At 40.9% G+C, this 15,703-nt stretch overlaps 1 protein-coding gene across 2 annotated transcripts in view; it reads left to right on the forward strand.

Moving 5' to 3' along the window:
• Nucleotides 1-10,405, forward strand: part of LOC125883509 (mitogen-activated protein kinase kinase kinase 11) — a 62,417-nt gene extending 52,012 nt beyond the window's left edge. For both annotated transcript variants that reach the window (XM_049567821.1, XM_049567822.1), the window contains one exon: nt 341-10,405. In XM_049567821.1, the coding sequence (XP_049423778.1) occupies nt 341-942 (602 nt within the window). In that variant the 3' untranslated portion in view covers nt 943-10,405. The remainder of the gene's footprint in view (nt 1-340) is intronic.
• Nucleotides 10,406-15,703: the final 5,298 nt, after the last annotated feature.

Consider the following 15,703-nt stretch of genomic DNA (forward strand, 5'->3'; position numbering starts at 1 on the left):
CTCAGCATAAGCCAGGACATCTTGGCCTCAACTGCTTTGATTTTGACCTCTATTTGAAGTCTCTCACAAGTCAACCAACTTAGTAAGGTACTAAATACGGCATGCCCAATCAAAATCTGACGGATATTGTAACCATTCATTTCTAGATAAAAGTAGATGTATGTCAACATCTCAATTTTTGGTCATTTTAGGGTTTTGCTTGCAATTTGAGCTGACATTGTGCGATGCTAAGCCACTGAGAACATCAAAATATAATGTTAAATGTTTAAACTTTTGATTTAGAGCAAGTCACAAATGGCTGGAGTGCCCTTTTAATGTTTTTTTTGTCTCTTCCTTACAGTATTGGACCTGCCCTTGTGCCAAGACACACAAGACGCCGATGACAAACCCTCTGTGTCCTTATCTCTTCACCCCAACCCTGCCCTCTGGAGCCCCAAAACCCGTCGCCTGGAAGTCAACGTCATCCCCCGGCCCCGGCCGTCCCCCATCCGCCCCCGCATCGACCCCTGGAGCTTCATCTCGGCTGGTGGTGGGAACTCAGGTGGTGGCCGCAGCCCGCACCGTGTGGACAGCAGCCCTCTGGGCTACCAACCCTCCCCTACCAACCCTTTCACCAACTGTGACCCCTTCCCATCGCCAGACTGTGACCCGTTCACCCTTAAGGCTGACCCCTCAAGCAGCTCGGACACAGCTTCCCCCTTTGACCCCTTCTCGGCTCCCTTTCCCACCTCCCGTTCTGCCCCGTGCTCCACTAATGGCTCACCCACGCTGCCCTCATTCCGTATAGCGCCCATCAACCTGGCCGACTCGCCACTCATTGACCTTGGTTGGGCAGCCTGCAGCAAGCCCATAGATGGCGCCAAAGAGAGAGCTCATCCCCGCAAGACACTGGGGCTCAAGCCCTTCAAGTCCCCGACGCAACTCAGAGACGATAGGTTCTAAGCCTGTGGCAAGGCAACACAGTCCATGACCCTTTCCACTACTTTATCCTAGCGAGGATTTGGAATCTTGTAAAAACAAAGCAAAACAAAAAAAAAAACGCACACCCATCACTACCCACTGAGGTAGGTTTCCCCCATGGGAGCTCCAATCATTGCAGGTCCTATTTATACACCAGCCTGCTGCTTTGGAATCCTGAAAGCCAGTGAAAGGTGGTACATTGGATTGTGGGATAGCTGCCTTTGAACCAATAGCTGGTGCCCATTTCATTCTTCCTCTTTATCTCGGTTTCTCTTTCCCTTTGAAGGAGCAGAACACAGATCACTAGTCCCATCTTCAGATTCTATCAGACTGCTCATATCACCTGCTTTCATCTCCCCCCTACCTTTGAAGCATTGTGACAATGCAGAGGTGGATAAGGCGACTTGCACAGCTTCATCTGCCTCTACCTCTCTGCAGACTGAAAGCATTCAGGACAATGGAAAAATTGGAGTGCCTTATTTTGTGAAGTGTTTTTAGTATATATCTTTTCAAGATTTCTTGAATGGTTAATCTGGTGCGTAGGGAAGATGCTATGAATTTGGCTTAAATTTGCAAATCAGCTTAGTGTTGCCGTGGAAGAAAATGTCATGTGCGTGCGTGCGTGTGTGCATGTATGTCTAGACTCATTGTTCAAGGAAAGCTTACTGTTTTTGTTTTTTTTATTTTAAACAGCAGCTGCCTGTTGCATTATGGGAGAAAGCACTCAGAGTGGATATTCCAGGCCACTCATGAAATCCAAGACAAATCCATGACCCAGACATTCCACTTGGAAGCAGATAAAATTCCAGTCACATTCCCCTTGAAATGCCAGGGACTGGACAGATTCATTGGGCTGGCAGGCGACACAGTGCCGGAAACAGGACGGGGGAGCCCTCTGCATTCCCCTCATATGCCAAAGAATGCCACTGTGACAGAGTAAGGGCTGGGACAAAGAGTGTTTGCAAATACATTGTTTTTACCTCCATGGAGTGCCAGACGGGTGGAGGCTGCCGCACTGGACAGCACAGAGAAAGTTGAGACAATCACAGATAGTATTTAAACACAACTTAAATATACTTTTCTGTGGCTATCTTATTAAATATCACCCTTGCCGTCTTATCACTACCCGTCTGATGCTGTAGGAAGGTTCAACCAAATACTTTGAAGTATTTGCAAATACTATAATACGTCTGTATGGAAGCTTCATTGAATACTTTATTTATTTGTACAGTCAACCAGAGTAGTAGTAGCCTCACAAGCCAGCCTGCAGTTTGGCAGACATGATTGACACTTCTCTCCTTGACCGGATTGGATGAGCATTGCATAGCTGTTATTAGTCTCATCTTCCAATGTTTGAATCAAGAAGACTGTTGTGGTTGTTGCGGGAATGTTAAATTTACCTGTAATGATCCACAAAATTTAGTTTCTGAGAGAAGGAAGGAAAAAAAAAAATCCAAGAGAATAGTTTGACATCTTGGGTACCCCACTTACTTACTTGAGTGAGAGTGATATGAAAAGATTAATGCTACGGTTATATCGTACCTTTCAATATGAAGCTGGAGCCAGCAGACGATAAGCTTAGCTTAGCATAAAAACAGGGGTAAAAAGCTAGCTAGTTCTGTCCAAAGCTAACAAAATCTGTCTTCCAGCTCTGTGAAATTCCCTCATTAATAAATCACATCTTGGTTTATTTAATAGCATTGACTTCCTGGAGTTTTGTTTTGCCAGGAGGTTGCCAGGCAATCAGTGAAGACTCCATGAAAAGAAAACGAGGTGCTGATCAATGGATTTTATTGCCTTTGGACAGAGCCAGGCCAGCTGTTTCCCCCTGTTTCAACTCATAATGCCAAGCTAAGAGAACTGTTCTCAACCTTCTTATGGTTAAAGACCTCTAAATCGATACGCATTAGGTCATGCACCCCCATTTGATAAGATTTAGCTTCAGGGACCAGGGGGCCAGGGACCATCTAAACATTGGTGATGGGAAACATAGGTCAAAACATTTAGTGGTGAGATGTAGGCTGGCTTTGTGAGACTAGAGAAGCAGGGCTCCTAACTCTTGTCCTTCCCATTTTTTTTGTTAAAGGTCCAGTGTGTAGGATTTAGGGGTATATATTGACAGGAATGGTATAAAAATATTCATAATTATGTTTTTAGTCACCTAAAAACAAGAATTGTTGTGTGTTCATTACCTTATAATGAGCCATTTATGTCTGCATTTGGACCATTTGTGTTTTCGTGTTTTTGCATCAGCCTCCTGTAGTTTTGCAATCTACAACCTTAGATGCCACTAAATCCTACACACCACACCTTTAAAAATCCATCCTAAACCATTTTAACACTGCTAAATAGATCTGGTAGGATCCTATGAATCACTGTGATATCATTTTTAGATATTTCCACAACAGATACAGTTTAGAAGCTCAATTTTAAACAATAGTATAGGAAGAAATTCATTGTAGAAATACCAATTTTTCCACCGGCGGCAGTCTCAAGAGACCGGAATGCACTGGAGCAACAGCTTGCCCTTTTACTCTTGGTTCACAATCATTATCATCGCTGATCGTTATACATACTAAGTGTTCAGGCACTTTCTTGTGAGGCAGATTGAGGGAAAGTAGCTGCAGCAACAAATACTTCATCAGAAAGTAACCCCTGGAATGGGTTGTGTCCAAGGGTGTGTTTTTTTAAATGGCAGTCAACTGGTGTATTGACATAATCGGTGGAGGTCCAAGCATGTAAGCAACTGAAAGAGACCCACTTACGAATGGCGCAAACTCGTCACTCATGTCTTTGCTGGAGCATTACGAGGTACAAATACTAATGATTGGCTCCATCAGTGACACCGTGTCATTGGAGGACAATAACGGCTTTGTTCTGATGAAGAGTGAAAACCTTGTCTCCAAAGGGGAAAGCTTTGTGATTAGCCTAATAATCCGTCTGACGAACAGAAGAGGCTGATAGTGATAATTAGCCTCTTGATAAGAGTAGAGAGCATTAACAAAGCGTTCAGATATTTGGTTAATTAATTTCCCCCGACGTTACGAAAATGCCCCGCGTCCTCCTCGCAAGGTATATTGAGTCGCCTTGTGCATCAGCTTACGTCTCGATTTAAGCCGTGCCCTTTTTTTATGCATAAAGTTTCAAAGGCGGGTTGAGCTATCTTTCTTCCCTTTTCTCTCCTTTATTACTCTGTTGCCACTGGCTGTTCAGCTGCTGACCGGATGAAATCTTCACCGCCGAGGCTCACCTTTTTCTACGTCCTCCGCCTTCAGGTGATGTGGGAGATTTTCTTTCTCTCTCTTCTCACTCCTACTCCTTTGCTTCCTTCTTCTCTGGAAAGTTTTCTTGGGGGCAGTTTTGTCCTGACACTGCAGAGCATTCAATTCAGTAACAGCCAGGTTTCTATCCAGTAAAAAAAAGAAATAGCACTTGTCATAGGACAGAGTCCATTAACAGAGGAGTGCTCATTTTACACAGGCAATTGGATTTGTTTGAACTTGAAACAGGAGCTTTATTGAATATTTCTATTGCGCTTTAATGTGTCTGTTCATCATCTACTGGACATCCAAGAAATACTCAACAGTAACAAAGAGACACAGTGCTTGTAAAGGTCTTAGTATGCTTCAGACAAACTTGATAGACATCTAAAGGCAGACATTTGAATGTACCTGGAGGCTTAAAAACCACATAAGGGGGCAGGTCAGGTCTGAGTCTTCCCTAGCTGGAATATCTTCCTTGTGAACATCCAATTTGAACAACAGAAACAGAGATAAACATTGCAAGACTTTATCTCTGGTTCAATCAAACAACTCACCTGTCATCACATAGACATGAACACTTTAGAGCATCCTTCCTGGTGTGCAGAAGTCGGAGGTTTGATCCAGAATTTGCCTCTCTCTGCAGTGTTCTCTACCTTGCCTCGCTCGCCTGTCCTCGCCACAAACGTTTTACAGACGTGACAAGTGATGAGTTATTGCCTCGTGTCAACACACAAAGCCACGAGAGCTATCCTGTGATAGTCATTAGGCTGGGATGGCTGTTATTGTCAACAGAGCTCTGCGAGGAGAAATGATACATGAAGGAAATTGAGATGATTGAAACGTCTGGCAGATTATTTCTGTCACAAATTCTGTGTGTGTGTCAAGTATCCACTTCAGCCTGCCACTCATGTCTTGTCTGTATGTTCACTCAGCGCCAGACTTTAATTTTCCCTCAGACCTGATGTTGAAAAGTGTTGCCTGCCGTTCTCCATCTAGCTTGCACACGTTGAGTAATTGACTTGATGAAATATGACTTGCAATAACAGGAGTAGGCTTTTCACATATGATTAAGTTGTTGCCCATAGTCAGAGTGGGTTTCCTCCTGGAAGTGGTTCCTTTGAAGTGGGTAAAAACTTTCCTGCTGCAAAATGAAGTGTACATAGAAATACATTAGAATACTTAAAATATATGCTTATTTTACCATAAACAAAATACTTTCACCTCAGCTCTTAATCTGACAAAACTCTAGTTTGGTAGCTGATGGATTGAGTGGGACACATTCTTAAGAAGTCTTTTGTGGTCAGGGACGTCCGATTTTTGGTTTTGGCTGTCAGATGTAGGAACCGTAGCTGCCACTCCTCTTCCCAAGCTGACAGCCGGCACTCCAATAAGAAAGCACTGATGAGTTGCTTGTGACGCTCTGCTCTTCCAGGCATCGCCCCATCCGTCACTGCAAATCAGCGTCCCGAGTACAAACTGACAGGGAGAATGGAAGCGAATTCTCTGCAGGAGAGAACGATATCTGGCCACCGGTGATCCACTTTCAGCCATCACAGTGGCTGGAGGCAGACATGATTTGATGATCTTAATTCAAAGTTCAAGCTCAGACCATTGCGCCTAATCAGTGAATGGCAAATGGTCAATACATTACATGAATAAAAGCTAATGAGATGGCACAATGGAGGAACCCAAAGGCCCTGACCCTCATCACACCAAGAGGCTACTTGTGATCAGAGGTTGTGTTATAGAATTTCAGAGATGAAAAATCAGAGCCATTATCTAGAGGGGAAAAAAGACATGTTGCAAGCTACCTATTTGCATTGCCTAATGCAACCATCCATCAGGGTCATAGTCGCATTTAAAGCTTAATTTGGCTCTGTGAAAACTGGATATGTTTACATGCATACTTATTACATTATGTACCCTTATTAAGCAGCTGATTCAAATTGAATGCCACTGACTATTTTAAATGCTAAAGAGTAAACTGCACTCATTTTCAAAATTCATACATGTTATACCTGTGGTCTAAGACAGTCCAGAATTTTAGTAATCATGATCAACTTTCTTCCAAATCCAAAAACTCAAATTTGTGATGTCATTATGTGTTAAGTCTGGAGCTACTCCATAGAAAATGAATTGGGAAAGATGTTTTAGATGACACTGAGAGCGCCCAGGGAAATGTTTTGAGAATATGGGTACATTCTCTATTTCAGAACTGAGAACCCTGCAGTTAAAATAAAGCTCATTTGCGTATAGAAAGGACAACATTCTGAGGGTCCACAAAATCAGGCTCCTGTTCATTGTCTATGGAGCAGCTGCAGACTGTATACTTGATGACATCACAAGTTTGAGAGTTAGCAGCCTGTTGTCACCCCCAGGGCGTCCAATACTGACAAATTGTCATGCCCCTTGGTGTGAGATATTATATCACCCATATGCGGCAGTACTTGATACTGGGGGCAACTGACGTTGTATAAAACATGAGATAGTCCATGTAGGGTGGGAAGGGTAGAGATAGGTCAAACTAAATTGGACTTTCATCCAGAAGACCACAGCTCGTGTCCCGTGTGAAATCAGGTCAATGTTGCTTAAACATAACATTACGCAATTTACGTACATTCGTCACACACTGATGAAACAAACATACTTATTTTAAACCAAAACATATTTTTTCTACTCATAACCAAGTACTTTTGTTGTCTATACCTAACCATGACTTTCACAACATTCATTAGGTGTTACAATGCCTTTAGCTGTGTGTCACATAGATTCGCTCAAGGAGCATGACAAAGCCTCGGAATTGGACGAACTGGGAATAAGAACGGGTTGGACTTACTTCTCTTGTTTTTGGCTTTGAGACAGAGAGAGTAGCTCACGTTCACAAATATTGATTGAACTTTCCGAGGCCAAAGAAATAACGTAATTTAGGTAGTGTTCCCCTTTAGATTGAACTATCCTGTTAACTAAGTAACAGAGCACAGTGTACACGTAAACATACCCATCTCTAATGTTTGACTTCAAGTCCGGAGGAGACTTTATTTCTTAAATGGCTGCAGCTCTGGTTAAATCATGTTTTCTCTCCTTCATGGTTACACAGAAAATTGGAGAATGGAGGGAAAACTGCATCTGAACATGTGTCGCATTTATTTTATTGATGAAATCTTACCTTGGCAGGTCAGCGAAGAGTAAATTCTAAAACGACAAAATAGATGGCCTGGCATTTCAGTGGCTTTCACCCCATTTACCATTGCTGCCTTTGCTTGCTTGTGTTCAATTAAGTGGAGGTTACAAATATACCTGGTTATCAGCCTCGTTTCACTTGTCTCACAGCCAGCCGTCAGCGCCAGAGACACATTATTGCTCTTTCTGGCTCATATTAACTGAAACACCTGCCCAGACCTTTGTTTGGCATTAACAGGCCGAGACCAAATGATCAAATATGACCTTCCATTGACTGTACAGGAATTGCACATCCCAATAGGGATATGGACAAAAGCCATGTCTGCGAGAGGCGCTGCCAGGTGCGTAAGCTAATGCTTGGTCTCTCAAAGTGTGAACATTATTCCTAATTCTTTTCAGTCTGCCTCCAAGGTCACCATCTGCTGTCCTCTCTTTCTCTAACAACGAAAACTGAATGAATGGGAGCCACGAAAGGTGGACCAATTTGTTTCCAAGACCACTGTAACAGCTCTCGGAGAAGGCTGGTGTTCTGTTTAGCAAAAATAAACATGGATTTTTATCTATGAGGTCATTAAGTCCAAGGCCCACACACTCGTCCCCCCTCCACTCGACAGCCCTGTGGTCGTGATTATTGTTCTGCCTCACCATTGACACTCAATTACCTCGTGATCTTCCTGGAATAGAAGCCGCTCAATCTGTAAATTTCTGTTTCTAGAGTATTGAGTGAGCACGCTGCAAACCAATTGGTTGAGTAAACAGCTCTAGTGTCTCAAATACAGAGACTGCAAATGATTTATTGTCGTCTCCTCTACATTGCTTGCAGATGAAAGGAGTGAAATAGCCGATATAACACTGTGTCATACTACATGTCAGGGTGCATAAGCGAGTTTTACCAGTACAACCTATTTAGCAATCGATGAAGCTTGATGCAGTTATTGCATCAAAAATACAGTTTTCCCACCTCACATCATTTTTACCATTCCAAGAATTAGAATTGTCTTTATTCCTCCCATAACATGTTTTAGGAATGCCTTTTCAGCAGCAAATTTAAATGAAATTGGCCATTGCTATGCTAGCTAATTGCATTTGCCATAGCTAGCTTTGCTAGCTTTGTTCTCTCAGTGGTCAGCTGCACCGAAAATAGTAAATTGCACAAATTTGGATGTCAGGTTTGCCTAAGTTAAAATATGGAAAACTCTGCATGGATTTTGTTTGATTCATAGCTCAGATTCCAGTGAAACAAATCTGCAAGAGTGCTGAAAATATGAACAGGTTGAGTTAGCATTTTAGCACTTCTGGTTCCCTTACCTCAAACTTTATAGTGTTTTTTGAACGGGGTTTTGGTTGGATGCCTGAAATAAGGTCTGTGGTTAGCACCAGCTTAAGAGACTTTTACGCTTTTTTCTACGACAACAGAAAATACAAAAGTAAATACTTGTAAATTTTGAGGCCTTTAAGTGTCTCAAAAAACTAACAGGCTAGCTAGCTAACAAGTAGCTAAATGAGACTACAGAGCATCATCACGCTAAACCATGCAGTACAGCCTCGTTGTGGTGGCGATGTTGAAATACAGTCTTACGTTAGCTTTTTACTTTTAGTAATTGCATTTATGCTTCAAAAAGTGGCATTCATTTATGAAGCTGATCTTGCTGAACAAACATTTTGTTTGACACAGAGCTTATTTTCTGCAGTAATACAAAATCCAATGGAAAAATCCCATTAGCATTTTGTCAAGGGAACCAGGAGGATGCTAACTTCCAAGCTAGCCTACAATTAAACGTCATCCTTGCAGCACTGGTTGCAAATGTTGTCCAAATGTTCAATGTATTAAATTGGGATTGACAAATTATACGAATGCCAAAATTACTAAAATGCATGAAAATGGATAGATATACAGATACAGATACAGATATTATTTAAGTGAAGCTTGAGGGTATGCAAGAGTAGGTGGTCTCTTTCAGGTGCACATGCTTGGGCTTCAGTAACTCTAAGTGATCCACAGAGGCAATTTGAAGCGGTGCCCATGACTCACTGTTGGAATCTTTTCCACTCACAGCATCACAGTACTGTAAAAGGCTTTCCCTTTCTGACAGCTTCCCACCAGCCAGCTAAAGACATTTACAAAACTGATACACAGGGGGAAAAAGTGGATATTTATAAATGGCCATCTTTTTTACACACTGGATCAAAACTATTTCTCTTCTCTAGATGGCCATGGACACGGTCTACATTAGGATGACGGGTCGATTGCTTCATATGAACAAAACATTTTATAGGTTTTCACTGGAGTATTTAAGATGTATGTATGGGTGCTTCACATGAGGCAGAGTAACTTCACATTCCAGTTCTCCAATTCGACCAAAATGATTCCTCGACAAGCCCCAGTATTTGTGTGTAGCAGAAAATTCAAGAGAATTGCCTGGTAGAGCTTGAAATCTGGTTCTTTGTGTACTTTACAGCAAAATCCCAAACTTAAATTGCAGCCTAATGTCTCCTTGGGGCACCCATACTGAATTTGTATGTGCATAAAACTGCTAGATAGAGATGAGGATTGTGTCGCTACCTTAAGTAGTAGACCAGGTTGACCTCCTCTCTGTCTTTGTATCTATTTGCTTTTATTGTAATTGTTCCAGAATCATTTCCATGTTTATTTTGTGTCTTATTACAACCTAGGCGATGTGATAACACAATTGTTGCATTGCCCTGGCAGCCATTTTTACATCTCTCTCAGAACTGTCTCTGCTCATGCGAGTCGGAGGTTTTGCGGTCGTCGGGCTTTGAAAATTTGTTCTTGTTGCATTTTTGTGAAATCTCGCACTGGGCTGGGCCTAATCAACTGTTTTTATTGTTGTTGTGTCAAGAGGACTATTTCTGTATACAGTATGTGAAAATGTTTTTATTTTTCTCTTGACTATTATAATGGGTTTTAACCTGTGGAAAAAAAACAAACAAAGGAAAAAGCTCAAAAAGAGATGAGACCAAATAAAATGTAACACTCCTGACTTGTGTGTGACCTTATTCATATCACAGAGGGAAAAGGTGGAATAACAGAATTTGGTGTCTCAACAAGAAAGCTCAGTTGTTCTCTTAGTAATCTCAGTCAACCATAAAACTTTAAAAGAAATTGTTTATTTATTTTTTATGAGTTTATAAGGCTGAGTGGTTGTATTGGTGTAATTATATGTGGTAATTGTCATTTTTACTCACCTTTTGGACTCACTGTCAGTTATGGAAGCCCAGTTGAGGACATGCATGTAATTATCTTCCTTGTGTTGTTTTCTTGTCATGTCAGGTAATTATTTTATGATCTCAACATAACAATAATTATTCTTTGATCACAAGGAAAGGTCTGATCTTAAACTGACAAAATTATTACTTTGTGATTCTGAGAGATTTTGGTTTGCATCATAGTCTGTTTTGTTTTGACACAATCACGAAAAAATGAGAAAACAATTCGTGTAAAAGGTCCATTTAGTAGCTGTTCTGGAGCGCTCGGCCATTTCACATGATCTTCATCAGCAGATAGATTTTGCCCAGTAGTCATGGAAATGTAGACATCACACTGGAGGTCGCCCAGTAACAATTTAACAACAAAATGAATCAGAAAACGTGTTCTTAATCACATTAGTGTATGTCTTTTGTCGTTAATTCAAGAAGCACCCAGATTTTTCACGTTCATATCAAGAGGTTTCTTTTTCTTGATAAGGACTTTCCAAAATCTGGATCCAAATGATGACAATTTATCCTTTGTTGGAACATAAACGCCTGTGCCAAATTGCTTTGCAGTACATCTAATAGTTGTTGAGATGTTTAACTCTAACCCTAAAAATGTCAACCTGCTGGTGGCGCTCAAGAAAACGTCATGGGATCAGTCAAAATGGTTCATCCTCTATGGACAATGAATGTCTGTTTGAACTTTTGTGGCAATTGAGTAGTTGCCAAAATACTTACCATTGTAATGAAGTGGTGGACCAACCAGCCTAACCCAACCCCCCAGGAACAGCACTGGGCTTTGAAGCCAATTTTACATAGTAGCTATAACTTCCAGGTGCGTCACATGATGTCAAAAAAACAAAACAAAAGAAAGTAATATATGACTTTTAGTGTATCGGATCTTCTCTAGATTCATGCAGAACATTATTTCTCTAAGCCAATGTGAGAGGGAAGGAGGAGCAGAATCCCTCCATTTAAGTGAGATAGCTTGTCGAGCCAATAATACGCAAAAGTCAGAACGTTGAGTTTAGCTTTAGGCAAATCCAAGTCTGGAGCAATTCCAAAAATTGCAGTCAGGGGATTTGGCTCAATTTGATGGTGAAGGGTTTCTGATATTGTTTGAAAAACTGTCCAAAAATTACCTAAAGAAGGACATGTCCAATACATGTGATGGAGTGAGGCAGGTGCACTTTTACATTTGTCACATGTAGGGTCAGCATCAGAGTACATTCGAGCTAATTTGGTTTTTGATATGTGGATGCGATGCACTACTTTACTTTACTTTACTTTACTTTGCAAAAGTGTGTGTCAGGAGCACATAGAAGAAGAGTGTATCTGATCAAGTACTGAGTCACATATGTTGACTGTTAAAGTATAATTTAGGTCTTGTTCCCAAGTCGTTCTTATAGCTGCCATTGAGGAGCAGTGTAGTTTGGAAATAAGGTTGTTTAAAGTGTAAAGTCAATTGGTAAATACTGGTTATACAAGTGAAATTCTTGACCTCAAAATCCTTCAATTGTGCCGAAACATTTACACTAAAAACTGCCGGATCCCCCACTTGAATTGTCTCCTAGGCATGAAGTTGCTAGCAAGGAGACACCCTGAAGGTGGCAACCCTAGTTACAACTTTTGTGAAGTGACTCGTTTCACTGTAAAGGATTTTTTTGTTTTGATAACATTTGGAGAGTCTATAGAATAGGTGCACATTTAAATTATTTTATCCCCATTCAAGTTATGACGACAGAAGTCTTGAGTGTGTTTGCTCTGTGGGCTCATGATGAGGCAGATGCGGGTTATTTTATCCCCAGGAAGTTTTTGGCTTCATGCACCACTGAGCAACTTTTATAGGAATGCCCCGCCTCTAACTTTGTATCCAGTTCTCTTCATACATCCTTGACCTAACCCCTTGATACTCACAAAATGTTGACAAAGATGTACCTACCTGTGCCCTGTCTGGCTTTTTGTAGTCACTTCTAGGGGGTAGATGTGATAACTTGGATCCAGTACGCAGCTCCCTTTAACATAATATCTAGAACAGCGTTAATCCTGCCACAGAAGCAGAAGGAAATATTCTGATATGACCATCATACAACATCTTTTCACATCATTTACGACCCATAACATGGAATGAAGACTGGCATGGTTCAGTGGAAATAATGCCTCTGTGTGTATGTGGATGTATCTGATATTTCTGTAGCTGCGGGTAAAGATGATTTGTCAGTGCTGAGACCTTCTGTTTCACAGCTACATGGTAGGTGATGAGGGTTGAGGTGATCAGGGTGTGGATGAGCAGGGGGATAGTTTTTGAGGCTCCAGCCCATATTTTCTCAAAGGCCCTGGGTCTATGCTATTCCCTAAAGAAATCTAATCTAATTGGGTAAATGAGCCTCTGTAGGCCTAATATTGTTTTGCAATTAGATCAACCCAGATTATGGTGGCATGGATATGGATGCAGTAGATTTGTCAGCTAAACATTTCTGTGAACTCTACTCCAGAGTATCAAAAACAGGTTTCAAGATTAGTAATGCTGTTTACAACAAATTCCTACCCCACCTATGTTATACAACTTATAAATGACATCAGACAAGTGTTGAGTCTTTTTAGGAGACCAGAGTTGAAATGAGTCATCCGTAACATTTCTTGTGTTGTGGTTTCAGAATGATGAAGACAGTTGGAGAACAATTTGATACAAAGGACGTAGGCTCTACAGTATGAGTTATTTCTTTGGCAACTATGGTGATTTTTTCCCAAACAGGCACGATATTATCTCAAATGGCTTCAAAAATGGTGCATATAGCTGTTGGTAAAAATAATCTCCCCACAGAAGCATGCCCACAGACCCCCCTATGTCTGGGCTGAGCCCCGGCACAGCACTGGCATGTTTTTTTTTCTTTCTAAACCACACAAATTTTGGGCCACTTGGGCAGACCCATAAAAGTACTCGCACACTTTTATTCACTGTTATAGTGCCAGTGGTGGAATGTAACTACTAAGTACATTTACTGGTACTGTACTGAAGTACTAACTCAAAGTAATTGTACTTTACTTGAAAATTTCCATATGTAAATTTTTACTTCTACTCCACTACATCTCAGAGGTAAATTACAGCTTTAACTACTTTTTTAGATTATAGTTTTTCATCTCCTTTCTTCTTCCTGAAAATCACATCCCTCCAGATGTGTTGGTATTAAATGTTTGGAAGTGTTCCTTTATGTGTTGTGAAATTCTTCTGCTTCTTAAACTAAATAAACTCTTTAAAAAACCTTCTTGGATCAGCTGGAAAAAGTATTGTCACAAGCTGAAAACAGGGCTGTTTTTCTGACACTGTGAAAAGTTGACTTTGACTTGAGATACATTGTTCTTATAGGACAAACATATGATGATCTTACAGAATATGCTGCATTGCTGTCAATTAATCTACCCAACAGTATATAGAGGAGGTAAAATGAGCATAACCTTAAATATCTACAGCAGGAGAATGCAACGTACACATTAATGCAGCAGTAATATTAATCCAAAACATCATATATAATAGTAAAACACTGACAGTGAACATTTTACTGCACAATTAATACTTTAATTTTTCATACTTAAAGTAGCCTTTATTTTGCTGATGATGCTTGCCATACATTTACAGAAGTAAGGTTAGGAAATATAAGGCTTTTACTTGTTGTGAAGTATTTTCACAGTGTGGTGTTAGTGCTCTTTGATCTGAATTAGTACGTCCTCCACAACTAGTTTGTGTGTTGTCAGACCAGAGGCTTGATGCACACAACTCTGTCGATTCATGACTAAAACTATGTGACCTGGGCACACATGCACTAGCCTCATTTCCACTCCCACAGTTGTGTCCCTAATGAGAATAATCATTAGTCGCAGTCCCACTCAAAAGAGGCTACTTTAAAAATCATCAACAACAATAAACCCCCAGTTTTTACAATATTGCATGAGTAATTATAATCTAATGATAGACTACAACATACATTAGTCATAGGGGCCATTTTTCTGCTTTTATTTAAGTAAAGGATCGTAATACTTCCTCCACCCTTGCTGTACATACTCCTGAGTCTACCTCATCTCTGCAGGTAGTGCCTCAGAGCTAAATATTTCAATAATGGAAAGCGAGAGCACAGATCAAACATGCAGGGGGCGCTCGAGCTCCCACCAAATGACCCGAGCACCGCCTGTAAATGTTTTCTCATTTTTAAATTAATTAAACTATTATTATTGTTTTTAATGAAATGTTTGTATGCAAATGAATCCAACAAAAGTAAATAATATTAAAATATACATAACTGTAGTAATTTGCGACCCCAGCTGACCGCTCTTTTGATTGGTTACTCAGAGCTCGCGCGCCAGAGAGAGAAGTTTGGCTGCGAGCGCTGAAAGTGGAAGAATTAGCAAAAGAGGTCAACAAGCAAAATGTTTTTTTTTTTTTTTGCACTTCGTGGCAAGTAATGTAATGTAAAGAGTTGTTGTTCCGTTAAAACGAGCGAAGATGGAGACTGGAAGTTGACACCAATGCAGAAAAAGTTACAGCATTAGGAAGTAAGTGACCATAATTAGTCCACTGAACGTCACCTGGCCGAGCGCCATTTTGAAAACCCAAAAGAAAACAGACCGGGTTTAAACGCCATGCCTGATCCAGTTGTGTTAGTAAGACCTTTTCAGGATGTTTCTCGGATTTATTCAAGCTCTTGTGTGTCTCTTTGACATTGCCTGCCACAGCAGGTGCATGTAAACGGAGTTTTATTTTCGTGGTTTTCGTCGGCTAAAGACACACCTGAGAAAACAGGACCTCCAGCTCCATAATCTCAGAAGTGGACATGGAGGCTGTGACAGTGTTCTCCAGTGACCGGTGAGTACATATGTATTTGAACTGACAGTGAGGACCTTAGTGGTATTGTTGCATGTTCTGTACATATGTGTGTGTTGACGACTGGTATTGATTGTAAGACGTGGGATGTCTTGCAGTTGTAGTTCAGCCCAGTGTGCAATACTGTCAGAGGTGCCATTCTGTTGGTAGTGATGATTGTCTGGATATGTGCTTGATGATGGTTATGATGTTGTGAGCCCAAGGCAAGCCT

Source organism: Epinephelus fuscoguttatus, linkage group LG23 (assembly GCF_011397635.1).
Source record: "Epinephelus fuscoguttatus linkage group LG23, E.fuscoguttatus.final_Chr_v1".
Classification (NCBI taxonomy): Eukaryota; Metazoa; Chordata; class Actinopteri; order Perciformes; family Serranidae; genus Epinephelus; species Epinephelus fuscoguttatus.